General features: G+C 42.3%; 2 protein-coding genes across 2 annotated transcripts; one reads left to right on the top strand and one right to left on the bottom strand.

Annotated features, from left to right (window-relative positions):
- The first annotated feature begins 406 nt into the window (after positions 1–406).
- Positions 407–15265, top strand: LOC128739982 (WD repeat-containing protein 75). The gene is made up of 5 exons (XM_053835492.1): positions 407–619; positions 682–2999; positions 3070–3230; positions 3291–3491; positions 14859–15265. Exons 1-5 carry the CDS (start codon positions 465–467, stop codon positions 15219–15221), a joined length of 3198 nt encoding a protein of 1065 aa, XP_053691467.1. The 5' UTR covers positions 407–464; the 3' UTR covers positions 15222–15265.
- LOC128739983 (uncharacterized) lies at positions 4891–13544 on the bottom strand. Its single transcript, XM_053835493.1, has 2 exons — positions 12749–13544; positions 4891–5570 (listed from the first exon to the last, which is right to left on the bottom strand). Exons 1-2 carry the CDS (start codon positions 12866–12868, stop codon positions 5442–5444), a joined length of 249 nt encoding a protein of 82 aa, XP_053691468.1. The 5' UTR covers positions 12869–13544; the 3' UTR covers positions 4891–5441.
- Positions 15266–15285: the final 20 nt, after the last annotated feature.

The following is a 15285-nucleotide window of genomic DNA, read 5'->3' as shown; positions in this document are numbered from 1 at the left end:
GAATGTCAAAAGATTGTGCCCACTTGTGCTCAATATCCGCCATAATCGCTCGTGGAAAGCTGGATTAAACGAAATAAAGAGCAACACTGCCATACCTGCCATATACCAAGAGTGCCCGATTTGATGGAATGCTGAGTTGTCAAAAAGATTGTTCGCATATTACGAACACAATTTATAGCGTCTGCCATTATAGCGCTAAGAAGCTCGATCAGCTGGATACAGCTGCTGGATGGGGTCCAAAGTACGTTGGCTACCCTACATATTGACTATAATTCGAGCAGTTACGAACTTTGTTAATGGCATCTTTGCTACCGAGAATCGAGCTCGACTCGAAATACTTGACTTGCTTCGAAAACGCGTGCGTTTGTTATTTATTTACGTTCAAATTTTACACGAGGAGCAGATTGTGCGGGGAAATTCTGTATTTCGCGTGGTCGTAATTTACATGTGAAATTCATGTTAAAATGTGCATCGAAAGTGTAGAAATCGCGAAAACTAGAAAAATGGATCGAACGGAAACGAAAGAGTGTAATCAAGCGGATGGTGATGGATTGCGGATGCAGCGAATCGCCGGTGGATGCATGATTAACCATGCGCCGCTGTTCTCCCCAGACGGAGAGTAAGTTCAATTGATCACCATAGATTCCAGAACATTATCATTAAACGTTCACATCTTTTCAGCGTAATATACGTAATTTGGGATAAGTTGGTACGGGCGTTCAGTGTTACCACGGGAGAAGTGGTAAGGGACTTTGAAGGAACTGGAGAAGACATAATTGGCATTCTGTTCGACAGAAACAATCGGAAGTTTTTATATGGATGCACAAGCAGTGGACAAATTCTGAACTGGAATACGGACTCCGGTGTCCTCCATGGCAAGAATGAAATTCTGTTGGGAACCAAATACGCCGTTGATCATTTCAGCATATTATATGACGAAAACGATGTGGGCATTTTTCTTATCAATGGATATTCCAACAAGCAGTTGGTTGTGCTCTATAGCCCGACTAAGTTGAAAGTGCTAAATACTTTGCCAATCATGATCGAGGACTTTAAAACGCAATTGAAGTTGGCTCCGGGCGGAGATAGATTAAATTATTTTGCCTTCATCACCGATAGTCTGTGGCACTGGGCGACCATCAAGCCAGTGATAAAAACTGTTACCCGCAAGCACTGTAATGATGTCCCACCGCGAGTGGTTACTTGCCACCCTACAGAAGATATTGTAGCTATTGGGGACGAAATTGGCAGAGTGATTCTGTATAAAAATTTTCTAAGGTCAAAGTCCGCCGTCCCAGAAACTTATCATTGGCATCATAATACGGTATTATCGGTTAGATTTTCCCATACGGGGACGCATTTTTATTCTGGTGGTTCGGAGCGGGTCATGGTTAAGTGGACCGTAGGTAAACAGGACCTTCGGGAGATGCTCCCTCGATTGACCGACTCGGTCGTACAGATTGCGGTCGCTCCGGAGAATGTACGGGTAGCTTTATGTACGGCTGATAATGGCATTCAAATTTTAAACGCATTACAAAAGCAGACTGCGGTAATTCAAAGCTTTTCCAGAATTTCCGACAACTTTACTGCACGCAATCCATTCCCCATCGGAATAAAAGTCAATCCAAGAACCCAGACGATGATTCTAAATGGTAGAATCGGATGTATACAATTTTTCTCTACTTATAGTAGAAGCTTACTCTACACGCTGGATATTACACTGCGAAATTACAATACTATAGAGCAGAAAAACGTTATTTATAACACGGTTGTTAGCAAGGTGGCAGTGAATGCCCATTGGTTGGCCTCGGTGGAAACTTGGAACGACAATTGCTATTCGTCGGAAACAAGATTGAAATTTTGGAAATACGATGAATCGCAACAGAATTATGCGCTGAACACCAACATTGAAAATGTCCACCAAGGTGGTGGTGTCGAAGGATTAGAATTCTCCAACACTTCGAAGGAACGGGAATTGCTATGCGCCACAGCTGGTAAAGATCGTTGTATAAAAGTATGGTCGGTGGAGGAGATTGAAGTTACTGGTGGTGGCGAAAAACTGGTTTGGGTCTGCGTAGGTCGCGTGGACTATAAAGCTCTGTCGGTGCAGTCAATATCCTTCTCACAGGATGGCTCCCTGCTGGCCGGAGGATTTGGAAACACTCTTTGCGTTTGGAATGCGGAAACCTTGCGTTTAAAATGCGTTCTTTCTGCACCAGCCGGACAAGACGGAGGCGTTAATCGGGTCACAATATCCGTTCCAAAGCAAAATTCAAAAGTAACTCAAGCTCAACACAAGGAACAACGATCGAAATTAGTTCAGCAATTATTGCAAGTGCTGGAAAGTAAAGATGCTTCAGCATTGGTCAAAAAGGTTGATCCACGTAAATCCAAACGTGTATTGATAGATTCTACCAAACAGGTAGACCATATGTCTCAACGAGACAAGCAATATGTTTTCCAGCGAATTCAGCTTCACAACGAACTTTCGCTGTTGCAGAAAGCGGAACTTTTCTATCGACTACGCATGCAATGCAGAACAACTGATGACGTGTACGAAAAATTTGCCGAAAAACTGGCAAAAGCTAAACGGGTTTCTTCGCAGGCCGAGGTGCATCTTCGAAAAGCCATTGATGATCTTTGCTCGGACGTCAAATTTCGCTCCAAAAGGAAACTACACTGCTATGAGCAACGAAAAGTTTTTTCTCCAACGCTAGCTCAGTGCACCAGTGTGTTCAATGTTAATAAGAAACCACGGAAATATCGCCCCGTGAGCAACAGCACCAATCAGCCACCACTCAAAACCGTCGCACAAATCCAACATGTTCTCTTCTGTCATGGAGAGTATTCCCATCTGGTCGTGGTGTGTACGGAGAACCGACTGCTCGTCTGGAACCTTTTGAACCTCCGAATTCAAGTAACCGTCAATATAACCGTTGAAACGATGGTCATTGATTCGTTCACCAATTTGATTGCTGCCTTTACCGCGGATAAAGAATGTAAGTTTTATCCTAACGATCTAAATGTGTTTGTATTTTTCTTATAATAGGTACCAATCTTACTTTTTAGTGTTCGTATTTTTGCCAAATATCCCGATGCCCTTGTATCACAGAAAAAACATACCGCCGGTGTACGGTGCTGCATGGATCCCACGACGATATCCAAAATCCCAATCCCTCAATGTTAACTGGCAAGCGGTATCTCATCTCTACTTTCTGAACCAGAATCAGGTAGGTCTATAGACCACAGCACTGGGAACAAGTAGCCGTAACTATTTCTTTCTGTTGTAGGAACTCCTTCATTTGGTATCCGATAGCGATGAGGAATCGCACGGTCCGGTGGTCTATATGACTGACATGCTCGGTAAAGGGCTACCAAACACGCCGTTCGCAGCAATGCTAGCCAAACAAACCTCCTCCGAAGGAACGCAGTCGACTGTAAAGAACTATGCTGGCGCTATCGGAGTAGCTGGGAAAAGCAGTATCAAGGAGGTAAGTGAAAGATTTTTTTAAGCATTGGAGAGTATTTTCAATTTCCTAGTTTTACTTACGGAGGGTAAGTACGTTGCTAAGCCTTATCGAACTTAGTAAGCAAAGTGCAGTGAAACCATTTGCAATGACTTCTATCCTAGGGGGCTCTGTAGCCGCAAGGTTGCCTATTCTGCTTTGAGAAGCGAATGGTCGTGGGGTCTTCTCTTAGCAGAAGAATCAGGCCATTCGATGTCAAAGTGACATCAGCATGGGTATTCTCAAGCCCCTCATTACCCTTCTTTCATGTTAAATTCTATATTACTCCTGCGAAACCTCTTACTTGACAGTGCAAAAAGTCACTTTTATAGTTAAACAGGTCAGCCTCGCCACGGATGGCTGCAAATAACAGTTCCACTTTTCATTGAGTTTCCGATATAAAAGGAGCTGCTATGCGAGTAGCGACAGTCTCTAATGTAAGCCTACCAAAGACAGACTACCCCAAAACTAAACAATATCTGTAAGTCTGTAAGTGGTTCAACAACTGCTAGTAATTCTGAATGAAACGGCCATCGATACCTTGTGTGATTTCTAGGAATAAAATAATACTAGGAATAGAACAGTCCCGGTGGGAACCAAGGTCGTATGCTGACAGGGAAGGAGGGCTCTTTCGAGCTTCGAAGCGTTAGGAGCAGCTCAAAACGACGTTTGATCTTCATGTTAGGTGCGGCCGATCATCTTCCTGGTACCTGGCGATAGTTGGGCGACTACGGTGGGTGGTCCACGTCGTAAGGATTCCGGACGACTGAAGTATAATTTGTTCAAGAATCCCACCGGCACAAGGAATAAAGGAGCCCAACCTGCTAGATAGCTCGACCAGGTTAAAACCGACTTGCGTGTGACGAGACGCTCAACGAATTGGCGACGAATAGCCCAGAGTGTTACCTACACTACAATTGAAGAGTGGTAGGAGTACAGTAGAGAGGAATTCTTGATACTCTATGCTGCTAGAATATAGAGATGAGTAAGCGGCTGATGAACAATTAGTTATCTGGAAAGGATGGCATCCCACGTAACAATTTGGGTTTTATTATACTCTCATGATGGCATTTAAGACCGAAATTGGTCTTGAAGACCACCATAAGAGTACAATAAAACTCACTTTGTTGCTTGGGATAACAGCGGAGTTTATTAAAATGACCCTAAGAAAATTGGCTACTTGTCTGCTCCAGTTAATTATGAGAATTTGGGATACTAAACAAAGAGACAATCAGGAGCATTGCAAGGAAGATCTCAGGAATTAGAGAGCGATAGCCAACAACCGGAAGTGGAGGAATTACGTTCATTAGGTTTTGCAGTAAGATGGAATACCAGTGAAATAAATTTCGTTAGTTTCACTTTAAGCTTGTTATGCACTAGCAGTATTTATTTATAAATTATAAAAATAAAAAAACAGTCACAGCTTTAAAGCATAATCGTAGATCATAGATTCATCTGCCCGCAATACATATGTATGTGATAATAACTTTGTTGTTCAGTAAAAACGTGCCTGACGTGCCAACTGAATCGCAAATCGCAAAGGTAGAAGAAATGGTAATTATAATTTCCATTCTCCAGACTATTCTCTTTCTCGTGGACCATTCTTATCATATTTTCTCTCAGCGTCCTGATGGTAGAAATAACTGCTATTGTTGGATATATCTATATAATATGGTTGTTGTTTTTCGTCATTCGTCAACCTCATGGTCACTGACTACATTTGGTTTATATTTCCCCTCACTTCTGCTTGAGTTTGAATAGTTGCTTCGGTAGGAAGTCCATTGACACTGCTGTTCAATTATTTAGCGCATCGAATGATAAAATTGTTGTTTTGTTTTCGGTATTATTTTGTTTGAAAAACGGAAAACGACCAACCTCACCCCCCAACGGCGGGCGGGGCTGGCTGCTACCGGCTTCCAATCGAAGCTCCCCATCTCAGATCATGTCGTTCGGCCGGCGCAGCATGTGCAGGCGATAGTTGCGACAGCGTCTCATCAGGTGAATGTCATGCTTGAAGTACCGCAAGCAATGCCACTGGGGAATCTCCCGCATCGATTGGGCAGCCTGTTGAAGAAAAAAAACCATAAACATGAGATGATTTTTAGTTGATCGTTGATAATTTTCTTCCACAATTTAAATACACCGTACCTATGACTGTGTGATAAGGATCAAATTACAAATTTTTTCGAAATTTGGACACAGAAATCATGAAAGTGCCCGAAAAAAAATAAAACGCTTCTCACCGAAAAGTCAACAAGAGTAATATATAAAACGCTTTTTTGTTCAGCAACGTTTAATTAATAAAAAAAACTCTATTTGTGGGGTAATTGCGATGACCTCCAGTGTAATTTCGCAGTGCACATTTGAAGACATTCCAGCGGATTAATACACCACGCAACAGTGAAACCGGACGATATCGATTTCCCACCTCTTTCTGGGGTACGTGCCCTGTTGCGTGACTATTTATACAAATGAATTTCGTTTATTATTTGTGCTATTTTCGTCTGTATCACTGTGCCAAACAACGTGACGTTGTTTGTTCGCTAGTTATTTTCCGCCTCTTATCGACATTTTTTGTTCGCAGGGAAGAAAACTGAGTCCGATGATTCATGTTGGCAATGAACCTGACTGTACCGTCGGTTATTTTTAGGGCTGATCCAGATAGCGGTAAAGCATGTTTACTTCGGGCAAAACTTGTTTATTTGTTTATTTGTTACCAATCAACAGACCCAGATGGTCCTAATGATGCTTAAGTTTACTTAAAATATTTACTTTGATTCTAGAACGTGGAATGTGGAAGTCGAATCCGGAAGAAACCCTATTGAAGGTTCGCTGCAGACCGATGACAGCACCGTGGGTTCCGTAATTAGTACGTCGAACAGGCAATCTGAAGAAAGCAGCATCGCGAAGAGCTCGAGAGCGGACGTTGATGTTTAATTCGCCGAGAAGCGAAGGGCAATCGATGTGATTGGTTAGCAGATCAGCAATCAGCATAGCACGGGAAAGCTCTCGCCTCACTTGCAGTGAGTCAAGTCCTATAAGCTGTGCACGACTTTCGTAACTTGGCAGCTGGTGTGGATTATTCCAGGGTAACCGCCGAAGAGCATATCGAACAAACCTTCGTTGGACAGCTTCGATCCTGTGTACTCCGTTGAGGTAATGAGGATTCCAAACTAGCTTTCAGGCAGTAAATGTCTGTAAAATTCCTAGACACTCTCAATATGAATCCCAAGCAACGAGATGCTTTGGCTACTACATAGGAAGTATGCTGTTTAAAAGATAATTGCTCGTCGAGGTGTACACCGAGATCCTTAACACATGTTTCTCTATTGATTGCGTTACCTGCTAGATGATAGTCGAATCGAATTGGCATTTTCCTTCGTGTGAAAGTGATGACTGAGCACTTATTGTTGTTTAAGCTCATACGATTAGTTTGGCACCACTCAGCAAAAACGGTTAGTTGACGTTGAAGAAAGAGAGCATCCTCGGTGGTCCGAATTACACAGAATATTTTAAGGTCATCGGCAAAAGATAACCGCGGGCATTCAAGCGAGAAGTTCACATCGTTGAAATAAAGTAGGAATATCAGGGGTCCGAGATGGCTACCCTGCGGAATTCCGGAAGAGGCAGAGAACTCTTTGGATATACAGTCACCTATCTTGACTGACAAACGCCTATCTCTTAGGTACGACTGGAACCAACGTAGAACGTTAGGACCAAAACCCAGTCTGTCCAACTTTGCTATCGCGATGGCATGGTTAATTTTATCGAAAGCAGCCGATAAGTCCGTGTAAATGGCGTCAGTCTGAAAGCCATTGGACATTGCGTCTGTAGCATATGTTGTGAATGCTAAGAGGTTCGTAACGGTAGAACGTTTTGGTAAAAAACCATGCTGAGTTTCGGCAATATACAGCTTGCTATGATTGAAGACAGGTTCCAAGATGACCATTTCAAAAAGTTTGGCAACGGCACACAGCGTCGTAATCCCACGGTAATTATCAACTTGCTTTTTATCTCCTTTTTTGTAAACTGGGAACATAAATGAAGATTTCCAGAGAGTTGGAAAAATTCCGGATGTGAGCGACATGCCAAACAGATGTTTCAAAGGAGCTACTAAGGCAGCGCAGCAATGTTTCAGAAGGACTGATGGTATCCCATCCGGACCCGCAGACGTCGATGTTTTCATTCGGTTTATAGCCGAATGTATCATGCATTCATTGATATCGATACAATCTAACGACTGGCTTGATGTGGGAACGTTACGCGCCGCAAGCAATATATCAGACATTGACAACGTCTCACTTGAAAAAATGCGGGCGAACTTTCTAGCGAACAGCTGGCAAATTTCCTGTGGGCGCGAGCCAGTCTGCGCTTCATAGTGCATCGTTGAGGGTAGTCCAGGTTCCTTCCTCTGCTCATTTACGTATTTCCAAAATGATTTTGGGGCTGACTTAAGCCTGCGTTGGACGTTCTGCAAATAATGTGTATGACAGCGTCTAACTGTCCTCTTGTAGACTCTGTTGATTAGTACGTAACGCTGGCGCAGTATGTAACCACCATGCTTTGTGTATTTCCTCAGTGCACAGTGTTGTCTACAGAGATTTGTCAGAAAAGTTGGGAATAAAAAAAGGTAATACATTGGGTTTCCAATACAAATTTCCATAAGAATTTCGAACGCAAAACGAAAATTGGGCTTTCCGAGTTTTGCGCAGATGTTTTGGTGCTTCAAATAGAACCATCAGGCCTGTGCTCGCTTGATACGATGCATATTCTACATGTATGCCACAAATATGAATATAAATCGAAGATTCCGGCAAAGTGATTAGCAAGGTGAAAGGCAATCCTGAAGGAGTAATATCTGCGCCTCGCTTCATGCCGAAGAGGCCAAGACCGTCGACAGGAGTTGCAAGACAGAAGGACTTCAAGAGAAAGAAGGATACGATTAGCAGTTAAACAGATCCTACAAATGAAGAGGGCACCGAAAGGGACATTCATACATACTCCGTGGTAAGTCGTCGGTAACGAAAACAACAAAAAATACGAAGAACAGTCCTGGAAAATGGAAGAACATTAAGCTAACGTTGACTTGTACGAAGTGAAGAGGTGCTACGCTATGTAGACAATGCTGGAACTCAAGAAGTTAAGTGCAAATGTGCAGAAAATCAGGCATTTGAATCTTAGCAAGATCAGGCCATTGTTTCATTCTCAGGCTCATCTGCATTTATTAACAATAAAGCCTCTTGTTTCAAGTTATAGGTTTATAAGACTTGCTCGCGGCGCGTAATGAAACTTCTTGTTCATGGGAAAATTATAATTTGTTTCACTACCTTTTTCTAGAAACGAGACTGGTGATGCAAAGAACAAATCACGACTATTGAACTCTGCTTTATCGACGATGAAGCTTCCAGCCGTGACTAGTTAAAAGAATGGTACTGGCTCGAGGTGCGTAAGGAAGTCACTTGTCCAAAGGCAAATCATAATTAGTCTTTGAACTTTCTCACTCTAGAGAGCGAGATTGGTTGACAAAAGGTAAATCTAATCCCTTGTCTAATCCCAAACCCAGCCAATTCTTAAAAGCATCCTGCAAAATGACGATTACTTGAATCAATCATTTTCCTTATCAACAGCCAGGTCAACTGCGCAGTATGTACCGCAGGCCAGCGTTGCCAACTAGTTTTTACGAAAATCTTGAAAACGAGAATAAAAGTGTCTGGAAAAAGTCTGGCTGTCATTTGGTCTAATGGAAGACAATGTTTGGAAAACGTATGATAACGGTTTATTTACAGTCGTTGGGAGTTACTTTGCTAACAAAGGTCAAGTGATATTCCAGACTCTCGGGCCTCTAGACCAGAAGCCAGGCTGCAATTGGCCAAGGATATAGCACCTTATTTCGCTCTCTGATAATAGATTAGATTAGCAAAAATATTAGTTTAAATAGTATAACAATTGAAAATAAAATTGTGTGGTTCAATGGTTGCCTAAACCTGTAGTTCTAAGACCAGCACCTGAAAACCACACAACTCCGTACCTAGTAGCTTAGCTACTCAATTTTACAAATTATAGTATTTTCAGGTATGGCCACGTGAACGCGCTAGGTAGGGACTTGGGTTGGCTAGAGATATGTTGGGCACTTCTTCCTAGTTGTCTTCCCCATTTCCTATCCGAGATTGGTTAACAAGTAATAAAAGCATAAAAATAAGAAGAAAAAAGGTGATAATACCGACACTTACGCACGGATAAAAAGCCAGTGGCTTAGTCTGTAGCGATACTGCAAAAGAACGAAGTGCGGAATACAGCGAAACACCTCTTTCAACAAGTAGTTAGTTATACAGAAGAAGGCTTCGTAAAACTAATGGTGTCTTTATCTGTAGTTGGTACACACTTTCACGATGGACGATGAAGCACTGTACCCAGATACTAGACAAACTGACGAGGCAGTCTAATGTTCAGAGATCAGTTGTCATCGCCGGATGCTTGGGCAGTTGCGGAGTAGCCGCTTTACCAATCCAATGCGGTGCAATCTACTAGAGACTCTAGTATAGCTAAATGTACATCTAGGCAACAGATGTATAACCATCAGCACATACCGTAGGAAAAACCGAGAGGCCATTAGGGATGTTTCCATAGTATGAATCACCATACAGCGAGGAGGAGGTCCACGAAAAGGAATGCACCAGGACCAGGTCTAGTGCTGAAATTAGCAGACAAATTTCACACGCATTTTACTCTTCTGAACATCAAACGGGCACAAACGAAAATGTTGCTTCCGTTCCGTGCAGTGTTGATGAAGACCATTTCGTCGCCGTTTTCAACTATTGCGATTGTCGACTTTGTTTTTTTTTTTCGTGGTAGCGTTACTTATTTGACCACATGGAAGTTTTTACGCAAGTATCTTTGGCCTTAAACCACCTCAATAATCCACTTTCAAGAACTGAAGTCGAATGATTTGCATCAAGTTCCAATTTTTGGTAGATGGTAGATCAATAATTAACGTTACGTTACTGTCTTTTTCTCCTCAAAATGTAAGCATGTAAGTGGCTTGCTATCTATATCGTGTGATCACTACGACTACGGATCAATGTTCACCTTGCGTCAAATTCTTGACAAATTTCGGGAATACAACGCGCGGACTCACCGGATTTTAAGGCAGCGTACGATTCAGTGAAAAGAAATGAACTATGGCAGATAAGTTAATAAAACTGTGTCGTACAACGCTGAACAAATCAAAATCAAGTGTCAGAATAGCTGGTGAAATATCAGACGCAATCGTGACGTTAGACGGATTGAAATAAAGCGATGAACTTTCTGAGCCAGTGATGGCCAAACTGCGGCCCGCGGGCCGCACGCGGCTCTTGAATATGGTCCATGTGGCCCGCGGACTGTTTATACCGTGGCCACCACCGCTCTAACCTACTGTTTAATATAGCACTTGAAGGAGCGATACGAAGAGCAGGTGTGCAAAGGAATGGAACCATCGTCACTAAATCGCAAATGCTCCTAGGTTTTGCGGATGACATCGACATTGTTGGTGTGTTATGAATTTGCGAGAATTGGACTGATTATAAACAGTGCCAAAACGAAGTACATGGTTGCTGGCAGAGAGCGTGGAAGTCTGAGTGATGTTGGATCTGAGGTGGAAATAGATGGGGAACGGTACGAGGTTGTCGACGAATTCACATAGCTGGTAACATGCTACAATGACGGCACTCGAGATGTGAAGATACGCTGCAAATAGGGCTTTCTAAGCACTTCGTAGCCAGCTGTAGTCACGAAGCGGACGCGTACAAAATTAGCTATGTACAAACGGTCCTCTACGGTCATGAATCATGGACGTTAAGAGAAGCAGATCGGCGTATACTTGGTGTATTTGAACGAAAAATTTTGGCGGCAAGATGGAAAACGGCGAATGGCGTAGACGCATGAACCACGAGTTGTACGAGGGGTATAAACATGATGACAGGTACCGGTGGTTACAGTGGGCTGGACATGTAGTCAGCGAAAATAATGTTCAGCAGAGAACCTGTGCGAGGTCATCGGCTTCGAGGTAGACCACGCACTCGTTGGGTGTGTGCAATCGAGGAAGATGCACGCGCAGCAGGAGTGCAGGGTGACTGGAGACTGGCAGGCCAAAACCGAGAATCCTGGAAATCACTAATACATTTCGCTAGGATCCGTTAATATGGATTGTCGGCCATTAAAGTAAAGTAAGTAATATCGTGTGATTTGACGCCTGTAGTTTAGTTTTTGTGGAGTTACGTAGTCCCTCGTCTATACGGATAAACCTGCAACGATTGAGGCCTTGGAAGACGATTTAACACGAATCATTGGTGAGATATGCCAGCCGAATTACTCCAAAGTGACAAAAAAGTCCGAAAAAAGAATATTGTTTGAAATCAAAACTTAATATGGGTTAACATCGGTCCTCTGAAATTAATTATTTACGACAAAGACACAAATGGTAAAATTAAAAGCGTTCTATGTCGATTTACTATAAAAATGCATAAGTCGCGAAGAGCTGAAAATTCGCAAAAATTTCCCTGGACTTGAAATTTGTTTGCTCTCGAAATAGTTCGAATTCATAGAGAAAAGATTTTTACTTGACATCATACTTTTACGCTTCTTTGTTGTTCTATTTTTTCCACAAAAGTCAAAGTCGTTTGGCATTAAAAACAAGGGAATTGTGCGTTTTTGTTCTGAGGAAAACTTGTTTTCTTTTCACCTCCATTGCTTCGCATTTGAAATTTAATCTATTTTTTTACCCGTACTACGTCTTATGTCCCAGCTATTATCATCAAAACTATTCATAGATCCTGTCCTAATTAAAACAAGTGTCACTATTCCTTCACCTATTTTATCTAGCGTGACTTTAGAATCGTTATGTTAAACCGCCGTGTATATGTATATCATGATGTTTGCCATTATCCTTGTAGCTATGGTAACAATGCTAATCAAACATAAAGCAATGATAGTTTTATGGGTTGGCTTTAATTGATGCTCCTTTAAAAGCAAACAAACCGAAGAGTGTTATTTCTTGCAGGAACATAAACTTTGACTCGAATTAATTACATTTGCAATATTTAAAAATCCAACTAAATTTAATAGCATATGTAATGATTAATATTCGCCAATATTAGAAACATTCAAACGTGCTGGCAAATATCGTTACGTTTTATTTAATGTCTAATACCACACAGTCCAACAACATATAAAGAATCCCAACTGTCTAAAAGTTGATACATTACCACTTCCGGGTTGCTGAATATCAAACTGTCCACCACCTCGGGATTGACGGGCCAACAGCGAACCGTTCCGAAGCAGCACAGTGCTAAAACGAGCGCTATTAGCAGTCCCACAGCTTGCATTTCGGAATGCCACCCACTACTGTTTGTGGAAATATTAGTTTTTCAATCCGAGCCTTGTGCTTGCGGCGAATTGTCTGACAAGACACTCTGAGGTTTAATTTTCTAGTTCAAGTGTATGTTGTTTGCCACTTTCTTGGAAGGTACTACTCAAGTTCTGCGAATGAAGTCAAGTGCTCCTCGAACAAGAGCGGTAACGTAACACTCCTCCGCCCCTCGCGCTTTCCGGTTTCGGTGGAAACTCTTGTCACGACGCGCAACACTAGAATATTATTTTCCCACTGTAGGTATGAATGTGTTTAGCGACACTTAACCTCTTTGTTGGTGATTTAATAAAACAACACACTGCCACCGGAGAGCTTCCGTTCCGTACTCGGGCTGTTGATATTGTAGAAAGGATTCGCCGTTGTTGTACGCCTTTTATACTTTCTGGTGAGCAGAGGGCGGTACTTTGAACGCAAACTTTGTTGATGAAACTTTCACCTTCACAGGGGCCGCGCGCGATAGCCGCTCGGTCGCCAAACGAATCTTCTCGGCAGATTCGCCTATTTTTACTACTTCTTATCACTTGATTAATTGGTACCACTGTTGTTGCATATGTTCACGCTCAATAATGCGGTCGACCTTCAAGTGTTCATATGCATCCGCCTAACTCATCTGTTAACTGGTGTTGGAACTACAAAACGATTCGGTTCCTTCCTCGTTCACAAACCGTGCTCGATTGGCTGATAAAGCTTGCCGTGAATTCTTTTATACATTATCAAGCTTGCAAGCTATTATAGCATGTTCGAGTTTCAACCGCCATCCACCAGCGCGGCAAGGAACGCTTCCCGCAGGTTCGCGGATGTGGAACTCGACAACGTCTTTCTACTGTTTAGACAAAACTTATGTAAGACCGAGCGAGTGCGCCATGTATTCGCACGCAAGAGGCCCGCCATGCTGATTGTTGTTGGTTGCACATGTTGCAGCACCACCAATCATTCGCAGCCGTGCCAGATGGGAGAACTATTGATTAAACGGAATCGATGGGGACGAGCGGTGGTTTCGTTTATAGTTGGTAATCGACGTTTATAGTTACTCACCAGCCGACTCTCTGGTTCGAACGGTTAGGTCGATTACTTTTCTGATTTTAATAGTATTTTGCGAGGATGTTTCAAATATCCAATTTCGGGATTCTCTTTTTCAATTTAATGATAAATAACTAGAGAGTTTGGAGCAGTTTCCGTTTACTTCTACCTACTACTGCTTACAGCGATCTTCTGTTTACGACACTTACAGATAGGCGTCAATCCTCCTAGTTGGCTTCGAGGTATGACGCTGGCCTAAATAAGCCAGTCGTCGAATGTTGGAATCTCGGCTGGGAGAGGCTGTTAAAGTCAGAAGGATCGTAGCAACTGGCCCTGCAATTGTCCTGCACTCTAACAGCTGGCTGCGAAGTCTGTTGTATAAAAACAGAAGGTCAAGCTTCGATAACGGAATGTAGCACCTAGGCTTTGCTTTGCTTTGCTTTTACAGATAGGCGTATTTAGGTTATGACTTGTAACCTGAATAAGGAACTTTCTAGTTTATTAGTGAATTCTAAAAAGACGCTCGAAAAGAACAGAAATATAAAACGAATTTTATATTGGTTTTAAGGAAAGTGAGTTTTTGGAAAATTGGGGTAGTTTTATATTGAGCAGGGCTATTAAATTGAACGTAGATATCAGCTGACTTGTTCGAACTTCAAAAAACATAATAGTTACTAGCATTGAAGTGTTTCAGTTGAAATGAAAGACCAGAAAACATCTATAGATAGAAAACGACGGGTCTCCACCTTTTCAGCTTTAACATATATCTAACATTTGCCAAAATGCTCGCTTACAATGATTGAACAACAGCGGGAGAGCATCTGTTACGAGTGCGACCGGGAATTTCGCAACAGTAGCATCTTACATTTGTCACTTGCAGATCTATCGTTCAGGTTTCTTAATTTATGTTTTTCTCTTTTTCGTAGATTGCCGCATCTTCTGCCCATACAATGGCTCCTATCAGTTTACTGTGCAAGGATTTCCTCAGATCTCTTCTGATATTCGAAGACCGAAGACGGGTCAGTAAAACAAATGCTGGCTTCGAAACATCGTCAACTGTTGCTCATGGTGACGCTCCCAGTGACGACGATGACGGTGGTGACCCGTACAGCGATGTCGATAGTGAAGCAAGTCAAACGGCTGGTGTAAAAGCCAAAATCGCAATTAGGAAAGCAAATCAAGAGTCCGTCGAGCGAGCTAAGCTGAAAGCCCTGACCCATACGGAACTGCTCGATCGTGATTCGAAGCTGAGGAAACTGTTGCAGGAAAGCGTTCAAATAGAATTTTGACCAGCTTTTATGTAAGTAGAAATACTATACCTTCGTTAAATTTACTCCAGAATTATCATATATT

This window comes from Sabethes cyaneus, chromosome 3 (genome assembly GCF_943734655.1).
Source record: "Sabethes cyaneus chromosome 3, idSabCyanKW18_F2, whole genome shotgun sequence".
Lineage (NCBI taxonomy): Eukaryota > Metazoa > Arthropoda > Insecta > Diptera > Culicidae > Sabethes > Sabethes cyaneus.
Note: the sequence above shows the minus strand (reverse complement) of the source record. Positions and strands in the feature narration are given on the sequence as shown.